The sequence below is a fragment of the Eurosta solidaginis genome, chromosome 3 (assembly GCF_040869045.1).
Source record: "Eurosta solidaginis isolate ZX-2024a chromosome 3, ASM4086904v1, whole genome shotgun sequence".
Taxonomy (NCBI): Eukaryota; Metazoa; Arthropoda; class Insecta; order Diptera; family Tephritidae; genus Eurosta; species Eurosta solidaginis.
This window is the reverse complement of record NC_090321.1, coordinates 257,657,984-257,671,540: the sequence shown is the minus strand read 5'-3', so window position 1 is coordinate 257,671,540 and position 13,557 is coordinate 257,657,984. Positions and strand designations below refer to the sequence as shown.

General features: G+C 36.6%; 2 protein-coding genes across 9 annotated transcripts in view; one reads left to right on the top strand and one right to left on the bottom strand.

The window, feature by feature from the left end:
• Window positions 1–13,557, bottom strand: part of pk (prickle) — a 601,495-nt gene that overhangs the window by 569,584 nt on the left and 18,354 nt on the right. The window lies entirely within an intron of this gene.
• On the top strand, window positions 9,301–10,919 carry Spn43Ab (Serpin 43Ab). The gene is made up of 4 exons (XM_067776085.1): window positions 9,301–9,399; window positions 9,459–10,387; window positions 10,464–10,608; window positions 10,675–10,919. The coding sequence occupies exons 1-4, from the start codon at window positions 9,384–9,386 to the stop codon at window positions 10,797–10,799; spliced, it is 1,215 nt and encodes a 404-aa protein (XP_067632186.1). The 5' UTR covers window positions 9,301–9,383; the 3' UTR covers window positions 10,800–10,919.

The following is a 13,557-nucleotide window of genomic DNA, read 5'->3' as shown; positions in this document are numbered from 1 at the left end:
ATCGAAAAGTTATCGATTTATTTACGATAGGTTATCGAAATATTACCGATCTATTATCAAAAAGCTATCGATTTGCTAGCAAACAGTTACTAAAATGTTATTGAAAAATTATCGATGTCTTATCTATTGTTATAGAAAAGTGGTCAATTTGTTATCCAAAATTATTCGAGAATTTGTTGCCGAAAAGTTATAGATTTCTTTTCGGAGTGTTGGCGATTTGTTATCGGTGTGTTAGCGATTTGTTATGAAACATATACCGATTTAAATCTATATATATAAAATTCAAATTATGTATGTAGGTATAGATCGGGTTGCGTCCTAAACGGATCGACCGATCACAACCAAATTTGCACAACCCACTTGAAACCTTCCAGGGATGGTCATAGGCTAAAAATAATTTCGATATATAAAAGGGGCGTGGCACCTGTCATACAAATGGAATTTTTGATACTGCATAGCTCCGAAGGTATTCATGCTAGAACATTGAAATTCAGTAAGGAGTTATATGAGGTCAATTCCTCACACCACCAAGAAAATGTGAGGTAAGGGAGAAGGGGGAGTGGCACCTCCCATACAAATGGAATATATCATACCTTATATCTCTGGATGTAGTAATGGTAGGATAATAAAAATTGGTAAGGAGCTATATGACGTTAAGTCCTAACACCTCCAGTAAAATGTGGAATTATGGAAAAGCAGGCGTGGCAACTTCCCTACAAATGGGATTTTTGAGAACTATGGCTGCCGTACAAACTTAGGTAATTTTAACAGCTAAAGTTTAACTACAGACTTGAGTTTGGCTGTTATTCCTTTTGGTAATCTGCCGCCGTTAAATTTTTTTGTTAATTTCAGTCTGTCTACAACTTTTATATCTATATAAAATTCAAACAAACGATACTACTTATCAATCCATTGACACAGTCGTGGAAGAATCGCAAGCTGTGCATTGTCCAGTTGAGTTTCTTAACTCCTTGGAGCCACCAGGAATTCCTCCTCATCGATTGATCCTTAAAAAGGGTCCATAATATTATGTTTCGTAATTTGGATCCTCCGCGCTTATGCAATGCGACAAGGATTATCATCACAAAACTTCCAATGTCATTGAAGCAATGATTTGATCGGGAAATTTCGAAAACAACAAAGTTTTCATACCAAGGATTCAATTAATACCGACAGATATGCCTTTATATTTCAAACGCCTCAAATTTCCTATTAGGTTGGCTTTCGCAATGTCTATCAATAAAGCTCAAGGACAGTCATTAGCTGTAGTAGGAGTCAATCTTACCAAATCATGTTTCACCCATGGCCAATTATAGGTAGCCTACTCCAGAGTTGGCTCATCAAAAAATCTTTTTATTTATACTCCAAATAATTTACAAAAAATATTGTATATCCTATGGTTTCGGCAGTGCCTAAATTCGCAAATAAACACCCTTAAAATAACTTTAAAATTTGTGTTATTTATTTTGCATATTTTTATAGAAACGTGGGGTGGAACCCACGGGAATAAGCTGGTTCATTATAAAATCGATGACGCGTCTGTAAAAAGCCGATTACTCGGCAATAACAAGTCAATAAAATTCGCTAGTGATAATAAGCTAGTCATGAAACAATAACTTATCGATATCGGTTGTTACAGATAAGAAGAATAATTTATTTGTTTATAGTACAGTTACGTCTTACAGTTCACGTTCAACCTTTGGGAGACCTCTAGTTGACTTAAAAATATTAGTTTTTCTGACGTAATTTAAACAAGAAAGCGTTTCTTAGTTCGGGTGTAATCGAATATTATATACTCATGATGAGTTTCAATTGTACAGTTCATTTCAGATAAATTCCTTTTTCCAATTTTCTTACGATGGATCTATTTTTTTGAGGCTCTAGAAATGTTTTGTAATGCTTAATCGAAATAGAGGTATGGCACCGCCCATTTAAAAAAATGACTCCTAAATTCCGCTTACCGTAAAACTTGGTAAGTGAAATATTGTTAATACAAATCTATTTTTCGTTAATATATATCTTATTACTCTTTTTTCTATATAGAATTTGCTTTATATGAAAGTGGGCGTCGTCTGTAACCGATACCGTAATACCGCTAGCCGCCGTGGTGTGATGGTAGCGTGCTCCACCTACCACACATAGTCGGTTCACGCCCAGGATAAAGCAATATCAAAATTTTAGAAACACGTCCTTTCAATTAGAAGAAAATTTTTCTAAGGAGGGTTGCCCCTCGGCAGTGTTTGGCAAGCACTCCGAGTGTATTTTTGATGTCATACAAGCAATACTGAATATCAAATATGACGCTGTTGGTGACGATGGCATTTCGTTAAGCTTGTGCTGCCATTTATTCTGGGCACTATTTTCCACATAATAAACCATTGCTTTCCAGAGGAGTGGGAAAAAGCCGTCATTCTACCAGTAGCTAAGAAAAGTACACCTACAACTGCTAGTGACTATAGGCCCATAAGTATATTACCAACATTGGCGGAGGTATGCGAGTCGTTAATGACTGCGCAAATTTCATCACGTGTTCAGCGCTACAATTTATTATCCCCTCTACAATCTGACTTTAAGCAAAAGCATAGTTGTTCTACTGCCATGTTGAAAGTAACTGATGATATAAGGATACATTTTGATGATGGATCCTTAACACTTCTATGCCTCCTGGATTTTTCTAAAGCCTTTGACATGGTGATCATAATATTTTACACACCAAGCTTAAGCATTATTTTGGATTTTCGAACAATTCCTTGAAACTTATGATGAGCTATCTTAAGTGCAGGGTACAAAAGGTGAAGTCAATGGAGTCGTATTTCAGTTTTAAGGGTGTGTCAGCGGGCGTTCCGCAAGGGTCTGTCCTAGGACTTCTTTTGTTTAGTTTATTTTTGAATGATGTGTTCTCAGTTTGTAAATATGTTAATGTACATGCATATGCTAGTCGGATTGGTTGAGATGTCTGCGTCGTTCACGCCTTTGGAAACTAGGCAAAAATTAACTAAACAGTTTATCATTCCCCACCTAACGTATGCTGAACTTGTCTACAGCAAGCTTGATTCAATTTCCGCTCACAAAATGTCCTATTTAATGTTACCCGTTATATTTATGGTCTAAAGAAATTCGATCACATATCCCAATGGAGGAACGATATTCTGGGTTGCAGTATTCATGACTATTTTGCTGCTAGAAACTGTATGTTCATATTCAAATTACTAGAATGGAAGTCCCCAAACTATTTGTATGAAAAGTTAAATTCAACAAAATCCGTTAGGGTTCATAATCTGGTTATACCGAAATACAACTACCTGACATCATCCAGACTGTTCCTCATCAACGCTCTGAGGCTCTGGAACAACATCCCAGAGTCTGTTAAATCCGTGCTGAACAGGAATAGCTACAAGGAAATTATATATAACTACTTTAAATCGAGTTAATGAGTGCGATTGTATATAACTACTTCCTACTATCGGTCTACACTCTGTCTTTTTCGTCTTTTTGTTTTTTTTTTTTTCTTCTCTTTTCCATTGATTTTTCTATTATTATTATTACTATTATTTTATTTATTACGGCCAGAAAAGCCTAATTCATTGTATAGTTGAATTTATAAATTTATAATTGTTTCTTAAAACTATTTCATTAAAAAGAAATGAGTAAATTCATTGTTTAGCCAGTATTACATATTTAAATTTTTACAATATAGAAATAGTTTTTCTTTAAACTTAACAACGTTTTCACAGTCTTTTATCTCTGCTGATAGTTGATTATAGATTTTATAGCCTACGTATTCTAAGGTCTTTTTTGCGAACTCGGTTCTTACTTTGGGCAATCTTAAATTTCTGCTACTCCTAGTTCCATAGTTATGGATCTCATGATTGTACTGTATCCTATCACTCAGATAATTTGGTAACATTCCCTGTGTTATGTAATGTATAAACTTCAAAGAGTAATAACATATTAATTGTTTAATACTAAGCCAATTTAACATAGGAAGCATAATACTTTTTGATGTTCTATAAGAGCATTTTAGTACCAAACTGTTTTGCTGTATTTGGAGCTTATTAATTAACGTATCATTTGTTACTAGTAGTATTCTTGGGCAGTAAATAAAATGTGGTTCTACAATTGATCTATAAACTAATATTTTGTGATGTTGGCTAACATGCTTACATGTTCGATACATAAAACCTAGTTTCTGTGCAATTTTCTTCTCTAAATGATTCATATGTTCTGTGAAACTTAGTTTCTCATCAATTATTACACCTAGGTACTTCATTTGATCTACTCTTTCAATTGCATTGGTTGTTATTTTCAGACTAGATTGGATTAAGTTATTATGGTTCTTGTGAAATATCATATACTTAGTTTTATCAATATTAAGTTTTAGCTTTCTGCTGCACAGCCACTTATATAAATTATTTGAGTCTTCTTGTATTTTCATTACAGCGCAATCTACATTTTTGTCAATAATGCTAACTAATGCATCATCCGCAAAAAGACTTATTTTACAAAGACTTATTTCTCAAACAAATTTTTATATCATTGATGTAAATTATAAACAATATTGGAGCAAGTACTGAGCCTTGTGGCAGCCCAATGTTAAAAACAACACCGATGAACCTGCGTCTCCAATTACCGTCCTCTGCTTTCTGTTACTCAGGTAACTACGAAACCATTCCAAAGCTTTTCCCTTGATCCCAATTTTACCCATTAACTTCAGCAATTCATTTCGATCGATTTTTTCAAACGCCCTCTTTAAGTCTAAGAAGCAAGATACTACTACCTTTTTATCAGCAACAGCCTCTTTCCACTCTGCAATTACCATGTTCAATGCTGTTTTGCATGAGTGGCCTTTCCTGAAGCTCTGGTATGATAATATTATGATCGTCTAAGTATGTTACTAGTTGCTTTTTCACCACTGTTTCCATAATTTTTTCATCAATAGGTAGGGTATTAATCGGACGCAGCTCGTCAGGTTTCATTGTATTTTTTACTTTTGCCACTGGTATTATTGTGGATATCTTCCAGCAGCTGGGAACAATGCGACTATCAAACGATTCGTTTATAATGTCCTTATATTTAGATATAAGTTCAATTAAATTTAAGTTTAATGCATTTAATTTAATTTTATTATGTTAATTAATGTTAGTTTATGAACTTTTAAAAGACTGTTGCTTTACATGTACAACCGCTATTTGTTGTTAAATAAATAAATATCTAAAAAAAAAAACAAAAAAAAAAACAGAAAAATCCACTTGGGGAATGAAACGTCATTGATATAAAGCTCTTTTTTGCAAAGATATAGCTTATTTTATTAATCAACGACTGTAATATGTCATATATATAAAAAGTGGACGTGGTTATTGTCCGATTTCACTCATTTTTAATAGCGATGGGAGATGAGTTCCAAGGAATCCATATACCAAATTTCAATAAAATATGGCTAAATCAATACTTTTTTCATCCGGATAATTTTGATAAATGGAAGTCTATATTTATCTCGATTCGTTCATACCGTTACGATGAACCGTTATGTTACCTAAGTTCATATACTCTGTGTGCAAAGCACAATGGTTACGAATAAGGGGGGTTAAAATTTCCATTTGTTATAGAGTTTTAGAAATACTTGGTCAAACTGTAAAGGAATAGTATCTTTAAAGCGACCATTAATATGGACGGACCTGCTTTATAATTCAACAAAAAATGTTTTTCAAACAAATATGATGCAGTCTAATGTAAAAATATACATCTCACTTCATATTTAGGTTTTATCAGTCTTAATAAGAAATGAGGTCAATAGGCTACACACAGCTTAGTTTACTCAGAGCACAGTGGAATTACTAACATATGGATTTTTCAGTGTCTTTTTAGAACTTATGAGAATAATTAACATTCGCTTTTACTTGTATAAAAATGTATGTATGTACGTTGTATAGGTCTAGAGGGCGGTTGAATAGATTTCTTTACAAGCAAAATATTTTATTGGTTTTATTGCATATGCCTTTAGAGAAAAACATACTAATCATAGACAAAGTACCGACACGTCGTCATTATAGTCGGAATATACTGAGATGGGGCTTTCCATGTCAACCCGTCCTAACAATGAAAGTTGAACCACCGACTTTGTTCAAAATTGAACATATTTTTTTATACCTTCGAAAAGATATCTATGATTTTTTTTAAATTTCTTGTTTCTTTAGTAACATTGTTTAAAAGAAAAGGTAAATCCGCAAATTAAAATAAAAGAAGAAAATATTCAAAATATGCGCATAGTTTTGTGAAAACTCATCATTTACATCCAGACATATCCGTAGCACCTGTGCGTATACGTAACATTATTTTTCATCATTTGGTATAAAAGAGTAACCTCCCTCCAAAAATCGTTGGATTATGTGGTCCACTGGAGTACTTACATTTATACTCCACAGTAATGCAGCAATGGACCAACTCATGTTTCTACACGAACATATTGTAAGCCGATCATTGCTCGTTTTTAACGATTGTAATCACTTAGAAGAAAATTTTTCTAAGCGGGGTCGCCCCTCGGCAGTGTTTGGCAAGCGCTCCGGGTGTATTTCTGCCATGAAAAGCTCTCAGTGAAAACTCATCTGCATTGCAGATGCCGTTCGGAGTCGGCATAAAACATGTAGGTCCCGTCCGGCCAATTTGTAGGGAAAATCAAGAGGAGCACGACACAAATTGGAAGAGAAGCTCGGCCTTAGATCTCTTCGGAGGTTATCGCGCCTTACATTTTTTTTTTTTTTTTATTTAATCACTACACGATGTTTATTGGACTGTGGGTACTCCATGGATTACTCTGATGTAATTCGGAGCTGGAGTATATGGTCCAGTCCTAGGACATCGCAATGTTAATTGGACCATATTTTTTGTATGAATTGTGGTTAATTTTGGAGCACTCGCTTGGTCCATAGCGAGTACTCCATACATGCATGCATGGAGTACTCGCGATTTTTGCAGGGCTTGCATACCTTCATAAAAGCATACAAGTGAAGCTAATACAAAGGTCTTAAATAGTCATAGAAACCCTATACCATAAAGTTAAAAAAGATGTTCTACCTTAAGCGAAATCAGTGATGGAAAATCAATCAACAGAATGAGTTTGCATGGAGTTCCCCATTTGTATATATGTATACCTTCTATACATACGTAAGCTCTTCTTTGCGCTTCGGTAAGTTGATAATTAATTTTGTAAATAAACAAATTCATGTGACCACTGAGAGTGACTGCACTGGCAAAAAAAGTTGGTGCTCATAAGGTACAATCATATCCTTGAGAAAATTATTTCCCTTCATATTCGAAGTGACGCAATGTGTTGGGGCAGCTACCTAATCTCAAACCTGGACTTTAATAGGTATCTTAGAGCAACAATAGAAGCGGAAGGTTGCCTCAATGGCGGAGAAGTGTTGAACGAGGCGAAGCAAGTGTTCGCCGTTGGTAGCAAACTTATGGTATGGGTGGGGTAGAAAATGTACTGTGCTTATAATGAAATTAGCTGATCCCACAAGCTGGAATATAACTGTAGTGTCCTTCAGGCAGAAAAAATAACCGTGGCTAAAGGCATAGAAACTGTGGGGGGAAACATCTTAAATTGTAGCCGAGTCAACTTTTATATTGACAGCCAAGCAGCATGATCGACCAAGCAGGTAAGGCGTAAAACTAATTATGGGGTTTCGGGGTGCATGTGCAAGTCCTACGATCTTAGACTAACAAAGTTACTTGTATCACTAAAAATAGGGGACTAAAGGCTAATGATGGGTATTCTGACTGGTCACTGCCTTCCCGCGTCACATGCTAATTGCAGGCGGAAACGGTAGAGCATGTTATGTGATTCTTCTTCTTCTTCTTTCAGGTATAAGACGACTCTCTTTGGGGGGTATGTGGTCCTTTGCCAGATTTCGATCCGTTTCGACACCGCTGAACCATCTAGGTCATTCAAACAGTCCTTTCGTTGAGAACCTTGGGTAGCCAGGAGGGCATCGGTTGCAAATGAAGTAATTATAGAAACTTTGTCTTTCTCCTTTGAAGGGGCGATTTCCAAAGAACTGCAACTAACTACCGCAACCTTCCTTGACTAAAACCGTGTGGTTGACAGCGATGGAAATGTGCAGTCAATCCACCTAGATTGGCACATTAAATGCCGGAACAGCTGACTTAAGCCAGGAGTGACGGTGTTGAACATATTCGAAATGGCTAGTCAATTAAAAACTGGGCATTAAGGGCCCACCCATCACATAGAAATAAGGTGAACTGTATAAAAAACATACCGGCGAAGTGACTGAGATGGAGACTATGAGTTTTCGTTTGATGCTGCTCTTAGCGTCCGCTGTTCCACGAGAAATGTATGGTCAGAGAAACAAGGCCGTTTCGCTGAACACTTTGCCATAATGTGTGAAGTAAAAGGGTTGAGGACTAAATCCGGGCGTTTTGTACCAGAACTTCTAGGCCTCTACTTCACAGCGGCAAAGGCGAAGAGAAAACTTTCATAAGAGGCGGCTAAAATGCACACACTCGGACGCTAGAGGGGTAAAAAAAATCACTCCAGAGGCAGTCGCGGCCAGTAACAAAAAATGTTGGTACCAGAATAATATCCGGCAAAGAAATCTGCTCATCCTCAAAATCTTCCCAATCTGGGGCAGTGTTTTTGTGGCTACATAAAAAACGACAACAAAGGTAAGGGGATAGCGCGCTTTTTTTAATCGACCCTTTCTAGATAGTTAAAGTGAGCTTACAACAAATTAAAGATCTGCTGTGCTTCATTAGGCTTTCTGGTTTGTTCAATAAGGGAAACTTATTGGGTTTAGGTATTTTTCACCTCATTCACTCTATTCTTATTCTTTTTGTATCCATAAAGACATTTCCCAAAATTTTTTGGGGTGTTTTATAAATATTGATGGTTCTCAGCCGGAGATACAATCAGATCCATTAAGGTACTAGCCTATATACTATTCAATAAGACCACACTGAACCTTCTTGATCATCCAGCCCCCCACCCTCTAGTTCTATGCGGATTTTGGAGACGCCAGAGTATCGCCTGCTAAGTGAGGTTGACAATTGGGTTGCGGAAGCTGTAAAGCTACAAAGCTTTGTATCGCGCCTAACAACCCATTGAATCCCACCTGACCCTGCTGTCTAGATTGAGTGAAAAGCTTTATTCCTTATTTCATAAGAAGATCATCTTTATTTCATCCAGCTAGACAACTCTTACATAATTTTTTACAGTGTAGAAATTTCTTATGCTAAAACGTAATCGACGGCACTCTAATTCTTTAGGAAATTAAAAAATATATGCTGTCCATTTAGTCGCTGTTTGGCCTTTTAACAGTACAGATCTCACTGAAGCGGGTCTTAGGAACACACACACACATACAATGAGAGCGATATTACGTAAGTCTAAAAGAAATAAAACAAAACAAAACATAAATAAAATAATCAATCTTATACAGTTTTTACTACATCATTACTTTTGATGAGCGCCGGCCTACCAGCTCTTGCCGCCACTGTAGGTGGTGCTGGCGGTGGTCAAGGTGAAGCTACCGAACATAATCTTTTTGCTGCCGATATCTATCAAGCCGTAGCTGTCGATCATTTAACTGAGAATGTAGTAATCTCACCAGCGGCGATACAAACCGCAATGGCCTTGGCTTTCTTTGGTGCCAAAGGTCGCACAGCAAATGAAATCCAGGCGGGCGCACGTCTCGGCTCAGCCAATTCAGACGAAGTTGTGCGCCGTTTTAGCACCTATCAAACAGCTTTTACACGCAGCAACAACTTACGTTTATTCAATAAAATCTATATAAATGAGAATTTGGAATTCAAGGCTAATTTTCGTGATGCCGCACGGCGTAGTTTTGATTCGGATTTAGAAACAGCTGATTTTCATCCACCCTACAACAAACGTACAGCTGATCGCATCAGCAAAGAAGTCGAACAAAAAACTTTGAATAAAGTCACCAACATTTTGCAACCACAACAATTGAATGATCTAACCGAGGGTGTAATGGTGATTGGTGTTGCGTACAGTGCCCCCTGGTTGAACGCATTCAAGGTTGATAAAACGGAAAAACGTGAATTTTCATCAGGTGGTCGTCAGACGGTCAATGTGGATATGATGTGGACTGTGAATAATTTCAGATACGCTGAAGTGAGCGAATTGGACGCAAAAGTTATCGAGTTGCCCTATCAAAATAGCGAATATGCAATGTTGGTTTTGTTGCCGAATCAAATGAATGGTTTAGCCAATTTGGTACAACGTTTGGTGGGCAAGAATTTAGTTGGTCTGGTAGAGAGCCATTTGAGCACGCAGAAAATCGAGGTGCGTTTGCCGAAGTTTGGTTTTGAATTTGGTGTTAGTTTGGAGCAGCCTTTCCGTAAGGTGAATAAGCACACATATTAACTTAGATATCAAATAAGAAGTGATTTCTTACAATTTTATTTCTACTTACATCCAGCTCGGCATAACAACAATGTTTACACGCCATGGCGATTTCGGTAATATGTATCGCATGTTTGTTAGCCATTATATAAATAGCGCTAACCACAAGGCTTATGTGGAGGTAAATGAAGAGGGTTCAGTGCCATCGCTGGAGTCAGGAGGTATGTTTTATAAAATTAACTGTCATGGTTAGTCTGCTGAAAAAAAAAAAAAACTTTTATTTTTAGGTCGTCTAAAGAGCCTTTTGTCATTTTCTCGTCCGAAATCGATTGAAGTAGATCATCCATTTGTGTTTGCTATAAAACATGAGCACTCAATAATTTTCCTCGGTCATGTCACATTTAATGTATGAAGATGTTTAATATGAGGCAGGTGGCAACTGGAATGCTGATATTTTACATTTTTGAGCTTTTGTCACTTTGTAATTTGGTTTGCTTAATATAATTTATTTGCAACAAAAAATGGTTTCAATAAGTTTCAAATTCCGTTTCCACCATTTTCAGTTAGACTTATCTATAAGTTATCGAAATTCTCGATTTCACCATGCTAACTGAAGCATCGACTGTCAGTAGAGTACAAGTCAAACGTGTAAACAAAAGTCAGCTGTTTTGTTATTCTGTGTATTCACAATAGATTTTTTCGATTTGTTCTACACAATATCTTTATGGGAATAGATGGAAAGGAAAAAGCGGATGAGGTAGCTAGGATTCGGGGAATGTGCCCTGTGCCTGCATCGTAGACGTCCCAACTATATTGGAAGATGTGAAAAGAAGTCGAGAGTTGCACATGATAGAACAATAAGTAAATGCGTGCAACCAAGCGTGGGACTGCAAAATGTCGAAGATCATATGCAGGACTTACAACCTTAGACTAACAAAGTTACTCTTATCATTGAAAAGAGGGAAGGCTCATAATATTTATTCTGACTGGGCATGCCTTTTAAGTTAGGCATAGTCTGTGATAACGGATGTTGGAAGTGCGGGTGGAAGGGGGAAACGATCGAGCACTTTGCCTAGAAGCAGCAAGTAGTATAGGTCTAGAAAGCTTCTCGAATTTGCCAAAAGGACTGCGTTATTATATAACATAGGAAGTAATTTCTGAGTGGGGTTTTAGTGTGATCGTTGAGAGAAGTTCTGGTAACACTATGAACTCATTCAGTCTATGTGAGGTCCTCAGAGACTGATCAGTTCACCCTAACCTGCAAAATATTCACAACTATTGATTTAACCAGCATCCGGTCACACTGTGTGGGTCAAAGCGAAAATCTCAAATGAATCGGTATGATTGCTGTCCTCCAGTTAAATTTCAACTTAAGTAGTGATGGTGAAAACGGGCCTAAGGCCTTGGTATATGTAAAATTGATTCTGTGTTATAAAAGGCTGTTTCCCCCAAATATTATTTGTTTCTGTGAAATAAGTAGACTCGGAGCTAAAAACATTTAAAAAACTATTCCTGACGGTGAGTGCGCCGAGCAACTCCCAATGTGTGTCCAGTCTTGTATTTTTCAACAAAGAACTCAGCATCGAGTTGCACTAACTCCGAACTTGCGTAGAATTATGTCATATAGATATAGTACTAGTTCATACATTGCACCTCGCAGTGCTATCAAATGCCATTCAGCAAAGTGATGTTCTACGAAATGGCAATTTTTCTGCAGGAAAGCTTCAAAGAAAATGACGTATGAAGAAGAAGTATCAATAATTGGATAGATGGAACACTAAGAAAGAGTGGGTAAGTCCCAAGGAACCCAAGCATGTCGTCCGAGTTTGGGAATTTTTTAGTCGAATTTAAAGTAACTTCCCGGCAAGCTTAAACCTTGTAAATTCTATGAAAATACAATACTTAACAAAAACAATTTCTACTAGATGTGGCAGGGGTCGGGATATTTGGAAATATTTTGAAAATTTGTATAATAATAAGCAAAGGGGGAATCTTACGACTGATTTGTACGTACATAGATTCTTATATTTAGCTCTAAGAGGATAGCTTGTAGAAATGAAAATTAGTTTATTATCTCCTGAAGTATTTAAGAAGCAAGCCTTGTAACATCACTATCAACGAATGTCTTGCAGATGCGGTTCGAAGTCGGCGCAAAAGATGTTAGTCCCATCCCGCCAATTTGTACGACTCAAATTGGAAGCGAAGCTCGGCCTGAAAATTTCTTCGGAGGTTAACGGGCCTTGTATTTATTTATTTTTTAATTCACACTCAGTACTGTAATAGAAATATGTGCAATGGTGTGAGTGGAAAATCAACTGCCGTTCTTTTATTCCGCTATTTATCTTTTTTCTATTCAAAAAAAGTCACCATAGATTGAAAGCTGCTTATTTAAATGCTATCCTTAACTTCGTAAATTTGTATGGAATTTCCTAGCGCAGAAATCGCCATATGGTATTTCATAAGGACCCATGATTCAATAAGAAGAGGATTCGAACGTTGTTTGTTTTGAAAATGTGACACTCCGCATTCATCGTTGTGTTTTAAAAGAGGAGGCAAAAGAAGACGAATTTAATCCAGTTTTCATAAAATTTAAGCTTTAAACCTTCAGGGAGAGCATAGCATCCACTTCTTCATTTAGCACAACCAAGGATGGAATAATAATTAAGAAACAAGGAAAGAAACTGTAAACGCCGCCCGTTTATCAGATATTTCCCCCAACATGATGGAGCTAAAGATCTGACTTTTACACCGACGACGTAAGGGGAAAATTTTTCAGTGTCCGGATAAGGATTACTAGATTATTTCAGAGATCACCGAACGATGGGGGTCAGAGTTGACTGAATGATTATAAAATAATTTGTATACTGCTATTCTAATACAACTTTTACGTTTCAGTTTTTTTTTTCATGTAAACCCAATAAAACTCTCCTTGGGGTGGTACAAATATTCAGGAATAGGTATCATTTATAAAGCATTTCTGAAACAGAACGAGGAACTAGTACTTCAACATCTACTGTTTTGAAAACAAAAGGAAATATTATAGAGCATTCGATCAAATAATTATCGATCTGATCCTTAAATCTAAGCATAGAGATGAGATTTCTTTCAAATGCGGAAGGTTAGTAGTTTTCGACTCCTTTGACAAAATGGAAGCTTTTGACAATTTTTAT

Coding starts and splice junctions, on each gene's coding strand:
- Spn43Ab (XM_067776085.1), top strand. Junction 10,388..10,463: donor TGGAGCAGCCTTTCCGTAAG/GTGAATAAGCAC, acceptor ACTTACATCCAG/CTCGGCATAACAACAATGTT. Junction 10,609..10,674: donor GCCATCGCTGGAGTCAGGAG/GTATGTTTTATA, acceptor TTTTATTTTTAG/GTCGTCTAAAGAGCCTTTTG.